Raw genomic sequence first — 15,571 nt, forward strand, 5'->3', positions numbered from 1 at the left:
GTAGTCTCTACTGCTCAGCCACAGCTGAGAAACCATTTGTGTCATTGCACTATACAAATACAATCATTATGCATACTTCTTACTAATTTATACATACAACAATATTATACTTAATATTTTGTTATTTATATTGAATTACACTGTAAATATTTTTTGTTCATTGTTTCTGTATAAATTGCTCTGATGTGTTCTCATTCTTGTTGGCTTTTAATTCCGTTTCACCTCATCTGTGTAAATGTGTCGTAAATGTGACGAAAATGAAAATCCTTGAATCCTTGAATATGAGTCCTTGAATGTTAATTTTATCTGAACAGCAGGTTTCTGTTGTTGTAGTGGCGCAGGTGTCTCCTCTAGTGGCCGTTGTTTTTTTTTTGCGCGTGGTTATTCCCAACCGTCGAAGAAGAAGCTTGACACCGCTTTTTTCGGTGAAACATGGCTGCGTCCATTATGAGCCAGAAGAGTTTTAGTGCTTTAGCTTAAGACGCCTCCTGCGTTTATAAGTTCTTGACACCCGGGATATTCAGTTGTTGTTGGAAGAACAAATTAAAGATAGAGTTAAACGGTAAGTAGCTTTTGCACATGTGTTTGCACAAAGGGAGTTAAAGCAGCTCCCGCCGTTAGCACAAGGCTAACAGGAGCGTCTTATTAAAGGCTAATAAACAGCGTTTAGCACTCTGGTATAATAACACAGATAGCATCCTTATTATTCGTTTGTTTACAGGATCTTTGGAGCATGTTATCACCAGCGTGAGGGTCACAACATGGACTTCTCTTCACAGGAGGGGGACTCTGAGGCCCCCGCTGTCATCGATATGACCACCAGCGAGAAGGTACGTTTTTGTGATCGCTGATAAACATTTTAGGGGAAGATTTATGGATTTTATGGTTTAAAAACTGGATGAAATCACAACAGTTGTGATTATAATAATGACGACCATTTTCAACGGCAATAGACCACTTTTTTGCCAGAATGAAAAGCTTTTTACAAAAAGGGGTTTAAAGGTCTTACATTTACCTTGCTGAAAGGTGCAGCAACAAGTACACATACAGTAGGTTTGTCCTAAATTAGAAAATCTCTCAGCTGTGCCTTTATTAAATCAACTGTAATGTAATGGGGGTCTGCCTTCTCCTTCCAGGTTGTGGAGCTCCTGAATCAGGCTGCTCTGATACCCACAGATGAGAAGCTGAATGTGCTCAAACAGGTTTGTAGCTTGGACTTTTTAACTCTGTGATACAAAAGACCGAGCACGGCCCTTACCACAGGCTGTGGAGAAAGGTAGAGAATCTAAAGATATTCAGATTTTCACTGGGAGTGACCAGAAAGGACAGGGTTAGAAATGAGTTTGTCAGAGAGAGGGACAGCTCAGGTTAATCACTTTGGAGACAAATTTAGAGAAGCAAGGCTGAGATGGTTTGGACATTTGCAGAGGAACAATAGTGGATATATAAGACAAAAGATGTTGAAGATGGAGCTGCCAGGCAGAAGATAAAGAGGAGGACCTCAGAGGAGCTATATGGATACTATACCATACCAGCTTTATTTATAAAGCACTTTAACATAAAACCAGGGTTCACAAAGTGCTGTACATATACAAATAGCATAAGCATAAATAAAATAAAACATGTTAAAACAAATTGAGTCAACCCCTTAGAGGGTGCCAAAGGCTTCAGCAAATAAATGTATTTTAAGAAGAGTTTTAAACTCAGAAAGAGAAGAGGCCTGCCTAACATGCAAGGGCAGATCATTCTACAACTTTGGAGCAGCTAAAGCAAAAGCACGATCACCTCTAAATTTATACTTAGTTTTTGGCACCTTAAGGAGCTGCTGATTGGTGGACCTAAGGGAACGGGCAGGGGTATATGGTTGTAGTAGCTCCGATTTAAAAACAAAGAAATAACTTTAAAAACGATCCTAAAAGGTACAGGTAAATGTACAGGTAGGATGTTGTAAAGAGATGTGACAGAGTAGGATGCAGGGATAGGATGAGCTGGATGATCCCTAAAAGGTGCAGCTGAAAGCAGTTTGAGTTATTGTAGATGATGACTTGGACTTGCAGGCTTAAACAAACTTTTTACTGTCAGCATATCTTTTTGGATCTACCATCAAAAAGCTTTTCTTTTTTTTACCTACACCAGGCTGCTGGCAGAAAGTCACATGTGTGATATTTTTGCTAAACATGTATAATCATAAACTCTATAGTGGAGCCATTTTGGTTTTCCTGATTTTCTGTCCCATACATGTTTTCCAGCAATGGATGTTTATATTAAACATGTACAAAATTTCCACTAATGAGGTTGTGTATGTGCAGGTAATCCCTGTGAGCAAGAAGGCTTCAGACGGCTCTAAACCAGGAGTGTCAAACTTGTTTTAGAGCCCAGTTTGTTTTTAAGAGTGCCAGACCAGTAAAACTATTGTCCTGTAACCTACATGAAAAAATTGTTCCTGTTTATTTCACTGTAAACAAGTTTAACTATACACTACTAAGGTGCCAGAGCATGGTGTTGAAGTCTCACCCATATCTGCAGATGAGATATTCTAATTATGAGGGGCAGCCAATCAGAAGAAAACTGACTTAAAGGGGGAGGGGCTAAAACAACAACAGAGAGGACGAACTTAAGGGCTGCACAATGGATTGAGTATAAGGCAAAAATTGATTATTTTTAACTGTGAATTGTGCAAAGCTAGTCTAGCCGAGTCCAATATAGAGTTGGAAATGATCAGAAGATCTCAGTGCAACTGTGTAGACTGGTGTCTAATCCACTTACACAGGAATGCACAAGAACATTGATTCAGTACATGCATTTAACCTTTAGGTCCAGGAACTCATCATCAACAAGGATCCATCTCTTCTCGACAATTTTTTGGATGTAAGTAAGCAAGTATTTGTCTCTCATAACCAGCTGTAGTTTCATTTAAATTTGCCTCATTTTTGTTTTGTTTTTTTCCTGTAGGAGATGATCGCTTTCCAGACAGACAAGTCCATCGAAGTGAAAAAGTTTGTGATCGGCTTCATCGAGGAGGCATGGTGAGTTTTCAGACCTGCTGTTGTTTTGTTTGTTTGGGGGTTTTTTTAAGTCAGGGTCAGCATTTGAGATTTTTTACTGTTTTATTATCCTGCTTTCAGTAAAAGAGACAATGAGCTCCTCCTCAGACTCATCGCCAACCTGAACATGTTGCTGAAGGATGAAAGTGTGAATGTGGTGAAGAAAGCCATCCTCACCCTCACCCAGCTGTATAAAGTCACACTTCAGGTACAAAGAGTCAGATTTACCCGCTTCATTTCTACCATTTCTTTCTTTATGCGATCAGTTTCTGTTCTTCACTTCATCTTCATTTCCTTTATCTTTTCTTGTCTCAGTGGTTGGTGCGCTCCAAAGCCGTGTCAGAAATGCAGGAGGCGTGCTGGGATCTTGTCACACAGATGAAAGGGGATGTTCTGGCCTTGCTGGACTCTGAGAACGACGGCGTTCGTACTCACGCCATCAAGTTTACCGAATCTTTAATCATTACTCTTTCACCACGGACGGCTGACTCTGACGTCCCCAAGCGTCAGGAAGGCGACATCAGCCTGGACAAAGTTCCCACAGATCACTCGTACATTCACTACGGTACAGATACTGGACTAATGTCATGTGTTGAGGTGGTGACGTTCACCTTTTAAGGCTGATGTCTTCGCTTTTTCCCAAACAGATGAGCTGTGTGAGGAGGGAAAGACGGCGCTGGAGAAGCTGCTTAAGTTCATGGTCCACCCGGCCATATCCAGCATTAACCTCACCACAGCGCTGGGCTCACTGGCCACCATCGCTCGCCAGAGACCAATGTTCATGTCAGAGGTGGTGCAAGCGTATGAGACATTACACGGTGAGTTCTTCTCAGAATTCACACTCACTCTTTAGAGTGTTATATTGGCCTGATATCAGTTCAAAGCATGTTTTTCCCAGGTTTGATAACATCAGAGGATATATTGCTTTACTATGACCTCTCACAGTCTGGCTGCAGCTGCTAAATAACTCAATTACAAGATGTTTCCTCTACACTTTCATTTTTCAGCAAACTTGCCCCCCACTCTGGCAAAGTCTCAGGTAAGCAGCGTGCGAAAGAACCTGAAGCTCCACCTGGTGGCGGTTCTCAAGCATCCCTGCAGCCTGGAGTTTCACGGTCAGATCAGCATCCTGCTGTTAGACCTGGGAATGCCCCAAAGCGAAATCACCCGCTCCACGCCTGTGCCACGAGAGCAGCGAAAGAGGCCTCGCCAAGAGCAATACACCGAGGGAAAGAAGGTCAAGATGGGTGAGTGGTTTCAGGCTAACCTGGATCGTGATTAAACTTGGTCGGATAGTTAATCGACAAAGTGCACTTCAGTTTAAGTTGTTGTGGTCGAAGTCTAATCGTTTGGTGCTAAAGAGCAGCTTCTGTTCATGAATTATGTTTGAGACATGAAATGGTATATTTGTATAGCGCTTTACTAGTCCCTAAGGACCCCAAAGCGCTTTACACATTCAGTTATCCACCCATTCACACACACACTTTCACACACTGGTGATGGCAGCTACATTGTAGCCACAGCTGCCCTGGGGCGGACTGACAGAGGCGAGGCTGCCGGACACTGGCGCCACCGGGTGAAGTGTCTTGCCCAAGGACACACAACCGAGACTGTCGGAGCCGGGGCTCGAACCGGCAACCTTCCGATTACAAGACGAACTGCCAACTTATGAGCCACAATCGCCCCGGCAATGAAGAAAAAACTGAGTGCGCTCTGATCATTTAACAGCATGTTATAACAACCCATTAGCACCTTAAGAGGCTGATTGAGTGTGACTGCATTTAGGAAATAGAAATTTATCACTATCGCTTTCTAAATTAGAAACCCATTGTCTAATCTCTTAAATCCAAAATCTGAACCAGGTGAAATAATGTGTAAATTAAAAGTGTTTGTAATCTCAAAAATAGCTGCAGATTAATGATGAACAGCCTGTGTCTGTAGCAGAGGTGTTAACCATGCAGCCTGGGGTAAAGAAAATGCAGTGAAATCACAAAAACCTTCATATTCTCTTTTTTTTTTTTTTTTTCTTTTTTTTTGTCCCGTTTGGATCTATAGCCATCAGAATTGTTGTCTTAAGGCCAAGAAAGATGCCAAGCGGATTTATTTTACCAAGTGGATCATCATGGCCTTGCCATATTGGTCCATTTGATTGACCTTTATTATAATTATGAATTTATTTTATTTTCAGTTGCTACAAACGGGACAGACATGACTGTGGGATAGGACAGGGAGAAAGAATGAAAGAAAGAAAGGGAGAGAAAGAAAACCAAAGGGGAGAAGAGACGGTGAGAAGGGGGGGAAGAAAAAAAAAAACAAAAAAAACAAAAAACACCTGGATCACCTGTATGGAGAAAAAAAACCAGAAGAGAAAGCAAACAACAAAGAGCAACATAATAAAAAAAAAACGGCACCATCACAATAAACTAGCTAGCAGTAGATATCAATAGTTACTAAATAATAAACAATATTGTGCAGCACGCAAGATAGACAGCGCACAGTGTGCTTTGAGGCAGCAGCCAAGAAAGCTGTAGTCCGTGTCTGTGAATACCCATGTGTACACCTGTGTGCATACCTGTGTGGATCAGCATGCTTGCATTCCAAAGGTTTCTCCATGTAATGATCTGCTAGGGAGTGTGGGGAGCCACAGCCCCGTCCTCTATGGTATGAAGCAGGTATGGAGGAGATCAAAACTCCAGACATCCAGAGGCCCCCAGAACACAAGAGACCAAGGAAGACCCACAGAGGGGCAACCGCGCCACTGTCCCAGTAAGAGCTGAGGAGAGTCCCAGATGAGGGCTCATTCAGCAGCCGCGGAGCAGAAGCCAGGGGGAGTTGCAGTGACGCGCCCGTGAGCTCCGCCGGCAGCCAGCTGTGCCTGAGTGACCGAGCCCCAGGCCGAATTGTGGATTCACAGGAATAGTGAATTCACTAGAATTCACTATTCCTGTTGTGGTGGTGTCAGCATGGCTACACATGAGCAGAAATGTGTGAAAAGCACAAAGTATTTTATAGCTGTATTAAAGCACTTTTATTTAGTTTTAGAATTTTTGTAGCTTTTTCAGATCTGCTGTAAACTGTAGAGCATGTTTAACCCTGGAGAACCAATGGGGTCAGGTCAAATTTGACCCCATGGGTTCTCCAGGGTTAATGAGAGAAATGTCATTTAACATTAACATTTTCAGACTCCAGTCTAAAGGAAAAGCTGGTAATTGTGCAAAAAATAATTTGGATTCCTCTGACCTTTGTCTGCCTGCATTCAGAGCCGGCACTTATTGAAGATGACGAGGACAAAGAGGAGCCCGCCCCCCTCTCGGTTCCGAAGCCGGCCGCTGTTCCCGTCGCTCAGTCCGCCATCGACCTCACGGCTGAGTTCCTGCACCCGCTGCTCACCCCTGAGAACGTGGCCAACCTTGTAAGGACCATTTTTATTCTGCTCCCTTTCCTTTTAACCCAAACTGCCTCACAGCTCACCTCACACCCCCTGTGTCACTCTTCAGGTGCTCATCAGCATGGTCTACCTGCCTGATATCATGCCAGCCTCCTTCCAAGCCACTTACACACCTGTGGAGTCAGCAGGCACTGACGCTCAAATTAAACATCTGGCCAGGCTGATGGCCACACAGATGACCGCCGCAGGGATCGGTCCAGGTCAGAAGAAGAAGCTTATGTGACCCATCTCTTAAACTTGAAACCCTTGACAGATGAACTGAGATGCCACTGTTATCTGTGTCTGTCTCGCAGGACTTGAGCAGTGCAAAGCCAGAGGGGAGGGCGCTGTTAAAGAGGAAAATGATGACGATGTTGGCTCTAAAGACATCCTCATCAAACGCAAAGTTCCTGCCGTGATGGTCGGGCAGGCCATTTCTGTGGTCGGAGGTTACGCAGAAAAGGCTTTACCGGAAGTTCCAGCCGCGGTGGTAAAGAGGCTTCCGGAGCCCATCCTTCCATCTGCACAGACCAAGTGAGTTCAGGAAATGATGCAAGGTCACCGTCTACAGTTTAAAGATGTTTCTTTACATCACATCTGGAAATTAAGTGGAATAATTTTTTTTCTCCAAAGCTTCTGAATCATTGTTGATCAGCGAGTTTTACGTTGTTTCAGGATGACTGGAGCAAGCGGCAGGAAAAAAGTATTTCGACTTTCCGACATCGTCCAGCAGCTATCGGACAGCCAGATCGAGAACTTGACCTCAAAGGCGGTGAAGCGCATCCTGCATTCTGAGAAGGCGATTGCTCAAAGTGGAATGTCTCATGTGAGTAACCCCAGCCAGTCGTATAATCACTAAGAAGCAAACAACAAAAACGAAGCAATGATATGACCTGGTTTGAAATATGTGCGGCAGGTCCGGGTGAAGCTCCTCTCCCGGCTTGTGACACAGTTCGACGGGATGATGAAAGCTGACGTGCTGGACTTCATCCTGGACGACATCAGGACGAGGAGCGACCTGGCCTTCTCGCTGCTCTATCAGGAGTACAACACCTACCTCAGCCAGCTGCCGTCGGGGCTGCTGGACAGCTACGACCACTGTCTGTACACGCTGCTGTCCGGCCTGCAGGAGAAGCCTGAGCAGAGAGACGGGTGAGAGCACAACACTCTTTACTGCTCCTCAATGCAGCACAGAGCTCCTCCCACTGTTGTCTAGAATTACCCAGTATGCCATTCAGTAGTGTAGTTTTATGAATGTGCAGTCAGTCGTGTTGAAAATATTCTCTTTCACAGATTATCACGTTCATCCAGGTTTATCCTGTTGAATAGATAGTTGTGACATATTAAATGTTTTATATTAATGTTTACGATTCACAGGAGTCCTGCACCAACACTCCACAGCGCTACTACTGGCCAATAATATATTACATCTGCTTGCCAATAAAGTGGCATTCATATCCCTCATCCCCCATCCTTCATTCATGATAATGTCCCACTTTTTGATTTGGCCTGCGAAGGTCATAATAGAGAACTGCTGAACCCCGAACATGTTTAACAATCAGAGCAGAAGTTGTTTTGGTGATGTTCGAATTTCATAAGTAAAAAAGTAAAATATAAAAGCGTATTTTAACCTTAAATCTCCTCCTATTTTGTTCACTGTCACACAGGGAATATGTCAAGGGTTTTTATTGTGAAAGGCAGGGACAGGAAGAAGCGCTTTTAATATTTGCACAGAACAAATCTGGTTTCTGGCACAGATATAGAAATAAAATTTAGCTGAATTGATCTTCTGTTGCTAAACCTGCTTTCAGTTGAGTTACCAGCTGATTTTTGACCGTTTCAGACTTTTCACCAAACTGGTGCTGGAGGCGCCGATCATCACAGAGTCGGCACTGGAAGTCATACGGCGTTACTGTGAGGACGAGGTAAATGGCGGCACCAGTATAATGCTCCTCTTGACTGACATGGGTGGATATGATGGCATATAGTGATGTGATTGGATGATATTTATCAGCTTGGTTTCATCAGTTTTATCTTTTTGAAATGTTAAAAAAACAAAACACGCATTGTGATGAAGCGCTGATGCGCCGCTTCTTCCATTAAAACCTCAGAAAGCAGCACCAAGCAAGGTGGTGGACCATGTTATATACATCTATGGATTGTTGGGTTTGTTGGATTGTAGTTAACGTCCTGTTAACTGTGACCTGTGTTTCAGTCTCGGGTGTATTTGGGCATGACGACGCTGAAAGAGCTCATCGTCAAACGTCCTTCGAGGCAGTTTCAGTATCTGCACGTGCTCCTGGATCTCAGCTCCCATGAAAAGGAGAAGGTGGTGTACGCGTCTTCACCCTGAAATTCCCTCGGGTAGTGTTTTTAAAAGAAAATGTCATTTATTTTTCCTTTTTTTGGGGTTTGTTTTTTTTTTTTTCTCTTAGGTGCGAACCACTGCCTTGGCTTTTCTGAAGCGCATGTACGAGAAGGACCATCTCAGGGACTACATCGAAAAGTTTGCCCTGAACTACCTGCAGCTCCTGGTTCACCCCAACCCTCCGTCTCTGCTCTTCGGGGCCGACAAAGACACAGGTTTGCCTTCAGCATGCACTCAGCAGCCCAGCTTAAAGTTAGGGGTGTGGCCACTTTAACATTTGCCATTCCAGCTAGTGACCACACATTAAATCTGAACAAGAACTTTTTTGTGCTGTTGATGCTTTTTGGAGCATTTTTAGCTGTTTGCTGTTTCTGCTTCAGTTTAAGTGGGAAAAAAACAAGCTTGCTAGCATTGGCTAATTAGCAAATAGCCCGTTAGCACTTTACAATTTTGTACAAATATGGCCACGTCGGGCTACAAAAAAACAACATTATAGCAGCCTAAATGCTGACATTAAGCTGTCCAAGTGTGGAGTACAAAACCATCAGGAGATGTCACAGTGGCTAAGTCCATTTTTTATATACAGAGTGTCTAAGAGTAGCATTTTAGGTGCTTACTAAGTGAGTTGTTCAGACTTTTCTGACCTCCACTCTGTGTTTTTTGCTGAGGCAGAGGTGGCTGCTCCCTGGACTGAAGAGACTGTGAGGCAGTGTCTGTTCCTCTACCTTTCCCTGCTTCCTCTGAACCACCGGCTGGTCCACGAACTCGCCAGCGTCTACACCGAGGCCATCGCTGACATCAAACGCAGCGTGCTTCGAGCCATCGAGCAGCCTGTAAGTCACTCCTCACTTTCATTTCAAGCCCTTTTCGGATTTTTGATCCGCCATTAATTTATATCAAGACTCAAAGTTTGTATAATTAGCGGCGTGGCTGCTGTAAGTAAGAAGTAATGCTCATCTTTCTGAATGTTATTATCAAGTCCTCTTCTGTTCTTTGTTTCTGTAGATCCGTGGGATGGGCATGAACTCTCCTGAGCTGCTGCTTTTGGTGGAAAACTGTCCTAAAGGAGCGGAGACTCTGGTCACTCGATGCCTGCACATTCTCACAGATAAAGGTAAAAACAGGAACCGCAGAATCCAGTTGAATATGCCCCCGTTCTTCTGCTGATGGGTAACATAATTTTTCTCCCTCCACTCAGTGCCTCCATCTCCAGAGCTGGTGGAGAGGGTGCGAGACCTTTACCACAAGCGGGTGCCAGATGTTCGATTCCTGATCCCCGTTATCAACGGGCTGGAAAAGGTAATGATTGTTCTTCATCATCAGGTGAATGACGACAGGTGCTAATTTGGCTTTGTAGCTGTTCATGAACACACTCATTTTACTTTTTATTTAATTATAATTTTGGACTTTTTTTGTGGTTTATATATATATATTTTGGAAAACTGTAAATAATGACCAAATGGCAAAAATAATAATTAGTTGTTGTAGTGTTCATTTTAAAAGGTTTTATTTAAGCTTTTTAAGACAGCCAGGATTTTGTCTGTTTGTACACACGGTCAGAAAAACTTCTGAATTTGAACATATTCAGGTACAAAAACATTGAAAAATCACTGATTTGTGCGTACACACTGTCAGTAAGTAAAGCCAATGAGATGACCACAATAGTTATTGTTGCTGAAGATACACCACGGATAAATATCAGAGCTCACCTGTGAGATGACGTCATGGAGGAATTCCCTCTAACTTTGAGCAACAGCAAAGTGAAGGATATCATCATCATCAGAGCTCATAATTTTTCTGGTTATAGAGCCTCCTTCCACCTTGTTACATTTCTATTTCTATTTACTTAATTACCAAAAAAAAAAGAAAAGGGTAAAAGATTAATTTATAGCTAATATTGTTATTTTGAGTTCTTTTGGCCTCCATAATCGGACTGTGGAACGTGTACTATGAGAACACCTTCAGTGAACCGTTTCCTGTTAAGTTTGGGGGTTTTTCAATCTGGTTTTTCTTGTTTTTCTCGTGCAGAACGAAGTCATCCAGGCTCTTCCCAAACTTATCAAACTGAACCCGATTGTAGTGAAGGAGGTCTTTAACAGGCTGCTGGGGACTCAGCACAGTAAGAGCCCTTCATCACTTTTCTGTCTCGTCTAACTCCTGTGGTGGACTGAGATTTGACTTTTGTGTTTTGCAGGTGAAGGGAGTTCCTCTGTGTCCCCGCTCACTCCAGGCGACCTCCTCATCGCCTTGCACAACATAGACTCAATCAAATGTGACATGAAGTCCATCATAAAAGGTCAGTGAGTCCTCAAACATGGCGTGTCGGTCGTGGACAAACAAACTGTTGTCAGCGTTTAATCTTCAGCATCTGCCCGACAGCTACCAACCTCTGCTTCGGCGAGAAGAATGTGTACACATCTGAAGTTTTGGCGGTGGTGATGCAGCAGCTGATGGAGCAGAACCCCCTCCCCATGCTGCTCATGCGCACTGTCATCCAGTCTCTCACCATGTACCCCCGACTGGGCGGCTTTGTGATGAACATCCTCTCCCGCCTCATCGTCAAGCAGGTCAGCAACACTTTGATCTTGCAGGAAACCAGAGAAGATCATCTGCTGAAGCTAATCTTCTTCCTATTATTTCGCCCTGCAGGTGTGGAAGTATCCAAAGGTGTGGGAGGGATTCGTGAAGTGCTGCCAGAGGACAAAGCCGCAGTCGTTCAGCGTGCTCTTACAGCTGCCGCCCGCTCAGCTCACGAGCGTGTTCGAGCGCTGCCCGGAGATGAGGGCGCCTCTTCTGCAGCACGTCCACTCCTTCACGCCTCACCAGGTGACAGCTGCTTCCACATTTACACACCTCTGAACATTTTACTTCACCCTGAACTTCCATTTCAACCCACTTTCTTTTTTTTCTCTCTGTGTACATAGCAAGCGCACATCCCCGGGTCCATCATGGCGGTCCTGGAAGCAAATAAAAAACCAGAGCCGAAGCCTGCAGAGCCGGTCGTAGAGACAGATGTAACAGATCAAGAGCTACAGGTGATTTTTGAATGTCTTGAATTAGGGCAGTTTATAAACATATTGGCCATCGCCAATCTGTAAAAATTACATTTCCATCCAGCACTGCTTCTTTATTTCTGGTCAGCTAGCTTTTACCTCTTGGCTCCATTATCTCAATAATGCAATTAACGTGACATCTTCCTACAGATGGAAGCAGCTCCAGCTCCTTCAGTTGTAGAAGAGGCACCAAAAGAGCCAGAAACAACAGTCCAGCTGGAGCCCGTCACTCAGAAAGATGAAGAAGAGCCGATGGAGCAAGAAGAGTCTGAACCAGCAATACAGGAAGAGACACTTAATATCTCACAGGTAAAAAGGAAACTACGACAAGTTAAAGGCTTTAAAAGCGGCTTCAGCACCAGAGGTAATTTAGATTGCAGATAATACAAAAGGTCGGATGTTTGAGGTTTTAAAGTAAATATAAACTGCTGTGAATTGAGGATTTATTTTTATTGTAGTGCATAACTGAATTCAAGTTTGGTTAAAACTGAATGTAAGAAAGCAAAATTTTATTTAAGAGCACAAAGGAAACCTTGTTGCTTGCTTCCAAAAAACAAGCAACAATGAAAAACATCTAAAATAAAAGGAGTGCTAATAAAAAAATAAAGATCAACAAAAGTCCTGAAAAATAAAATAAAACATGCATATAAAACATAAAATTCATTAAAAAAGCAAAAATCTGGTAAAATAATAACTAGAACAGGAAGTAGACCACTGAAAAGGCTAAACAGGAATACCAGCTGTAACTTACTTACAACTCCAGCTCTGGAAAGTCATAAAATTTAGCTCAAATAACCAGGAGTTCTAAAAGTTTGAACGTAGAAAGTTAATATCATCCTGTATATATTCTGAAAGTGTGTCAGCAGGGCTTAAATAATCAAGTTACAGTGAAGTATACAGTTGAGTATCATCGGGATAGTTTCAGTAACACACTTCTTTTAAGTTAAACTGTAGTGGTCCTACAGTTGAACCCTGTGGAATACCACATTTCCATGAGCTAAAATTTGCAAAGGAAAAGCTAAAATCACAGCATTAGCTAAGATAAAATCCAATCCAGTGCTAATCCAGAAAAAGACACTCTGGCACTGTCACAATTTAATCTCATGTCTTTAATAACTGTGACGGTGATGTTTCTTTGCTGTGGCTGGATTCTTAGGGCCCTGCATGCCATTCATAGGTAGTCGTTTAATGCTTTTGATTTTCTCCAGGTGGAGTCGGAGGCTGAGACCCCGGTACCTGAACCAGAACCAGTAGAGGAGCCAATGGAGGAATCTCAGCCCGAACCTTCAGAGGAGCCAGAGCCCGAAAAAGACACTGAAGCTGATGACGTCACAAAGGAGGCCGGAAACACCAGCGAGGATGTAGAATAAGGATGCACTCAGTTTTCAGGATTTCTGTTTTGTATTTTGTATTTGTAGGAAGAATATCAGCTCATTTTGTGTATGGAAAGCATTCCACGTCATAATAAGTTGGTAAATAAATCAGCACACTGGTTTAACGTAAGTTTTGACGCCGTTCAATTACTGATCAATGTCATAAATCTGTAGTGCACCTCCCACAGTCCAAAGACATCCATTTGAGGGTTAATTGGCTGTAGGTGTATGTACATCCTCTCTATACGCTTCCACTCCAGCTCAAACACATTAACACTAGGAAGGCCCAGAGCCCAGCCATTTGGCTTTTCTACCTTTAAAACCCGGAGAGCAGCCAAATGGCTGGTAGGCTTTTAGCTAAGCTTTAGCTTCAGGCAAGTGGAAGCTAAATTGGCTAGTCATTCATATGTAAATTGGGTTGTTACCTGGGAATTCTGGAGGGAGGGGAGTGGGGGTGTGTGGATGAGGGGGTGGGGGAGCTGCTAAAAGCGGTGAGCTTCCTTTTGTTTCATCTTGATGCATTCTCAATCATCCAGGGAAACAAATCTCCAAAAGTCACCAACTTGGAGTGTTTCAGTTTGCCATCTTAGGGAGAAATCAACACACATGGGTGTAGGTCCTTTGTTGCTGAGATTTATTGATAAAAACAGTACAAAAAATCAACCATTTGTACACATTTTTACAAATAATTATAAAAAGTGAGTGAGTACATTTCAACATTTTCAGCAATCACTCACAATCCTGGCACTGCCATGGTATCTGTAGTCTGCATTTACCACATGTGTATCTGTTGCAGTGAACACATCGCACAGTGGCATGATTGTTCTTGCAATTGTGTTTGACCTGACACATGGCTCTTTTTCCAGGGCTCGGTGTGGAGGGTTGTGTCAAAGGCAACTGTTCTTTTCTTGCCTTCTTCGCAGCTACATGAGAGTGAGCTAACTCCCTTGCAAGCTCCACCAGGAAGTCCACCCGTCTTTCCTTCGTCCCGGAGCATGCTTGATACAGCACATGTGCATTCAGTGCTGCCATGTCAATCATGTTATAAAACACGGCAACTGGCCAGCGCCGTGTTCCTCTGCGGACAGTGTACTCCCGAACCATCTGGTCCATCACATCCACGCCACACTTTGTTTTGTTGTAAAGGGTGACAGTGTTTGGCTTCCTTTTGGTAGTGTTATCAGTCTGAACCACGCCGTGCATGCTGCTAAGAATATAGACTGTCTTCTTCCGTTTGGCCGCATACGCCGTCAGCGTGGCAGCAGATGTTGAAAACACCTAAGAAATAAGATAAATTGTTATTTCCATAGCACTTTTACACACAATGAAACACATAAACATAGAACCAGAAAAGACCTGCAACATACCTGAGTGGTGAATTCATTGCGATCTGTCTGTCTAGTGGATTGAGGAATTTCCCTGCGAATCTTGTTGACTGTGCCGAGGATGGTGGTTTTCCGTCTAAGAAGTTTTTGCGCAAGTGAAAGCGATGTGAAAAAGGAGGAGATACTGGACCTTCCCATTGCTCACAATTTGAATTTGTTCACACTGCAGATGAGGAGACTGCTTCTCCACCTAAAAAGAGAGCTTGTTTGGGGACTGAGACAGCGAAAGATGGCACAGTGTGGCGTGAAGAACAGGTGGGGACCTGTCTCCCTTTCATTGTGTGTAAAAGTGCTATGGAAATAACAATTTATCTTATTTCTTAGGTGTTTTCAACCTCTGCTGCCACGCTGACGGCGTATGCGGCCAAACGGAAGAAGACAGTCTATATTCTTAGCAGCATGCACGGCGTGGTTCAGACTGATAACACTACCAAAAGGAAGCCAAACACTGTCACCCTTTACAACAAAACAAAGTGTGGCGTGGATGTGATGGACCAGATGGTTCGGGAGTACACTGTCCGCAGAGGAACACGGCGCTGGCCAGTTGCCGTGTTTTATAACATGATTGACATGGCAGCACTGAATGCACATGTGCTGTATCAAGCATGCTCCGGGACGAAGGAAAGACGGGTGGACTTCCTGGTGGAGCTTGCAAGGGAGTTAGCTCACTCTCATGTAGCTGCGAAGAAGGCAAGAAAAGAACAGTTGCCTTTGACACAACCCTCCACACCGAGCCCTGGAAAAAGAGCCATGTGTCAGGTCAAACACAATTGCAAGAACAATCATGCCACTGTGCGATGTGTTCACTGCAACAGATACACATGTGGTAAATGCAGACTACAGATACCATGGCAGTGCCAGGATTGTGAGTGATTGCTGAAAATGTTGAAATGTACTCACTCACTTTTTATAATTATTTGT

At 43.5% G+C, this 15,571-nt stretch overlaps 1 protein-coding gene across 1 annotated transcript; it reads left to right on the plus strand.

The window, feature by feature from the left end:
• The first annotated feature begins 397 nt into the window (after positions 1-397).
• sympk (symplekin) lies at positions 398-13,395 on the plus strand. Its single transcript, XM_026144470.2, has 27 exons — positions 398-562; positions 722-830; positions 1,137-1,202; positions 2,815-2,868; positions 2,953-3,026; positions 3,126-3,252; positions 3,360-3,609; positions 3,692-3,862; positions 4,052-4,291; positions 6,305-6,456; positions 6,542-6,692; positions 6,786-7,005; positions 7,147-7,297; positions 7,388-7,623; positions 8,315-8,396; positions 8,687-8,800; positions 8,907-9,054; positions 9,512-9,672; positions 9,845-9,953; positions 10,038-10,138; positions 10,868-10,958; positions 11,034-11,135; positions 11,219-11,406; positions 11,489-11,665; positions 11,764-11,874; positions 12,043-12,201; positions 13,101-13,395. Exons 2-27 carry the CDS (start codon positions 762-764, stop codon positions 13,260-13,262), a joined length of 3,666 nt encoding a protein of 1,221 aa, XP_026000255.1. The 5' UTR covers positions 398-562; positions 722-761; the 3' UTR covers positions 13,263-13,395.
• Positions 13,396-15,571: the final 2,176 nt, after the last annotated feature.

Source organism: Astatotilapia calliptera, chromosome 16, assembly GCF_964374335.1.
Source record: "Astatotilapia calliptera chromosome 16, fAstCal68.1, whole genome shotgun sequence".
NCBI lineage: Eukaryota > Metazoa > Chordata > Actinopteri > Cichliformes > Cichlidae > Astatotilapia > Astatotilapia calliptera.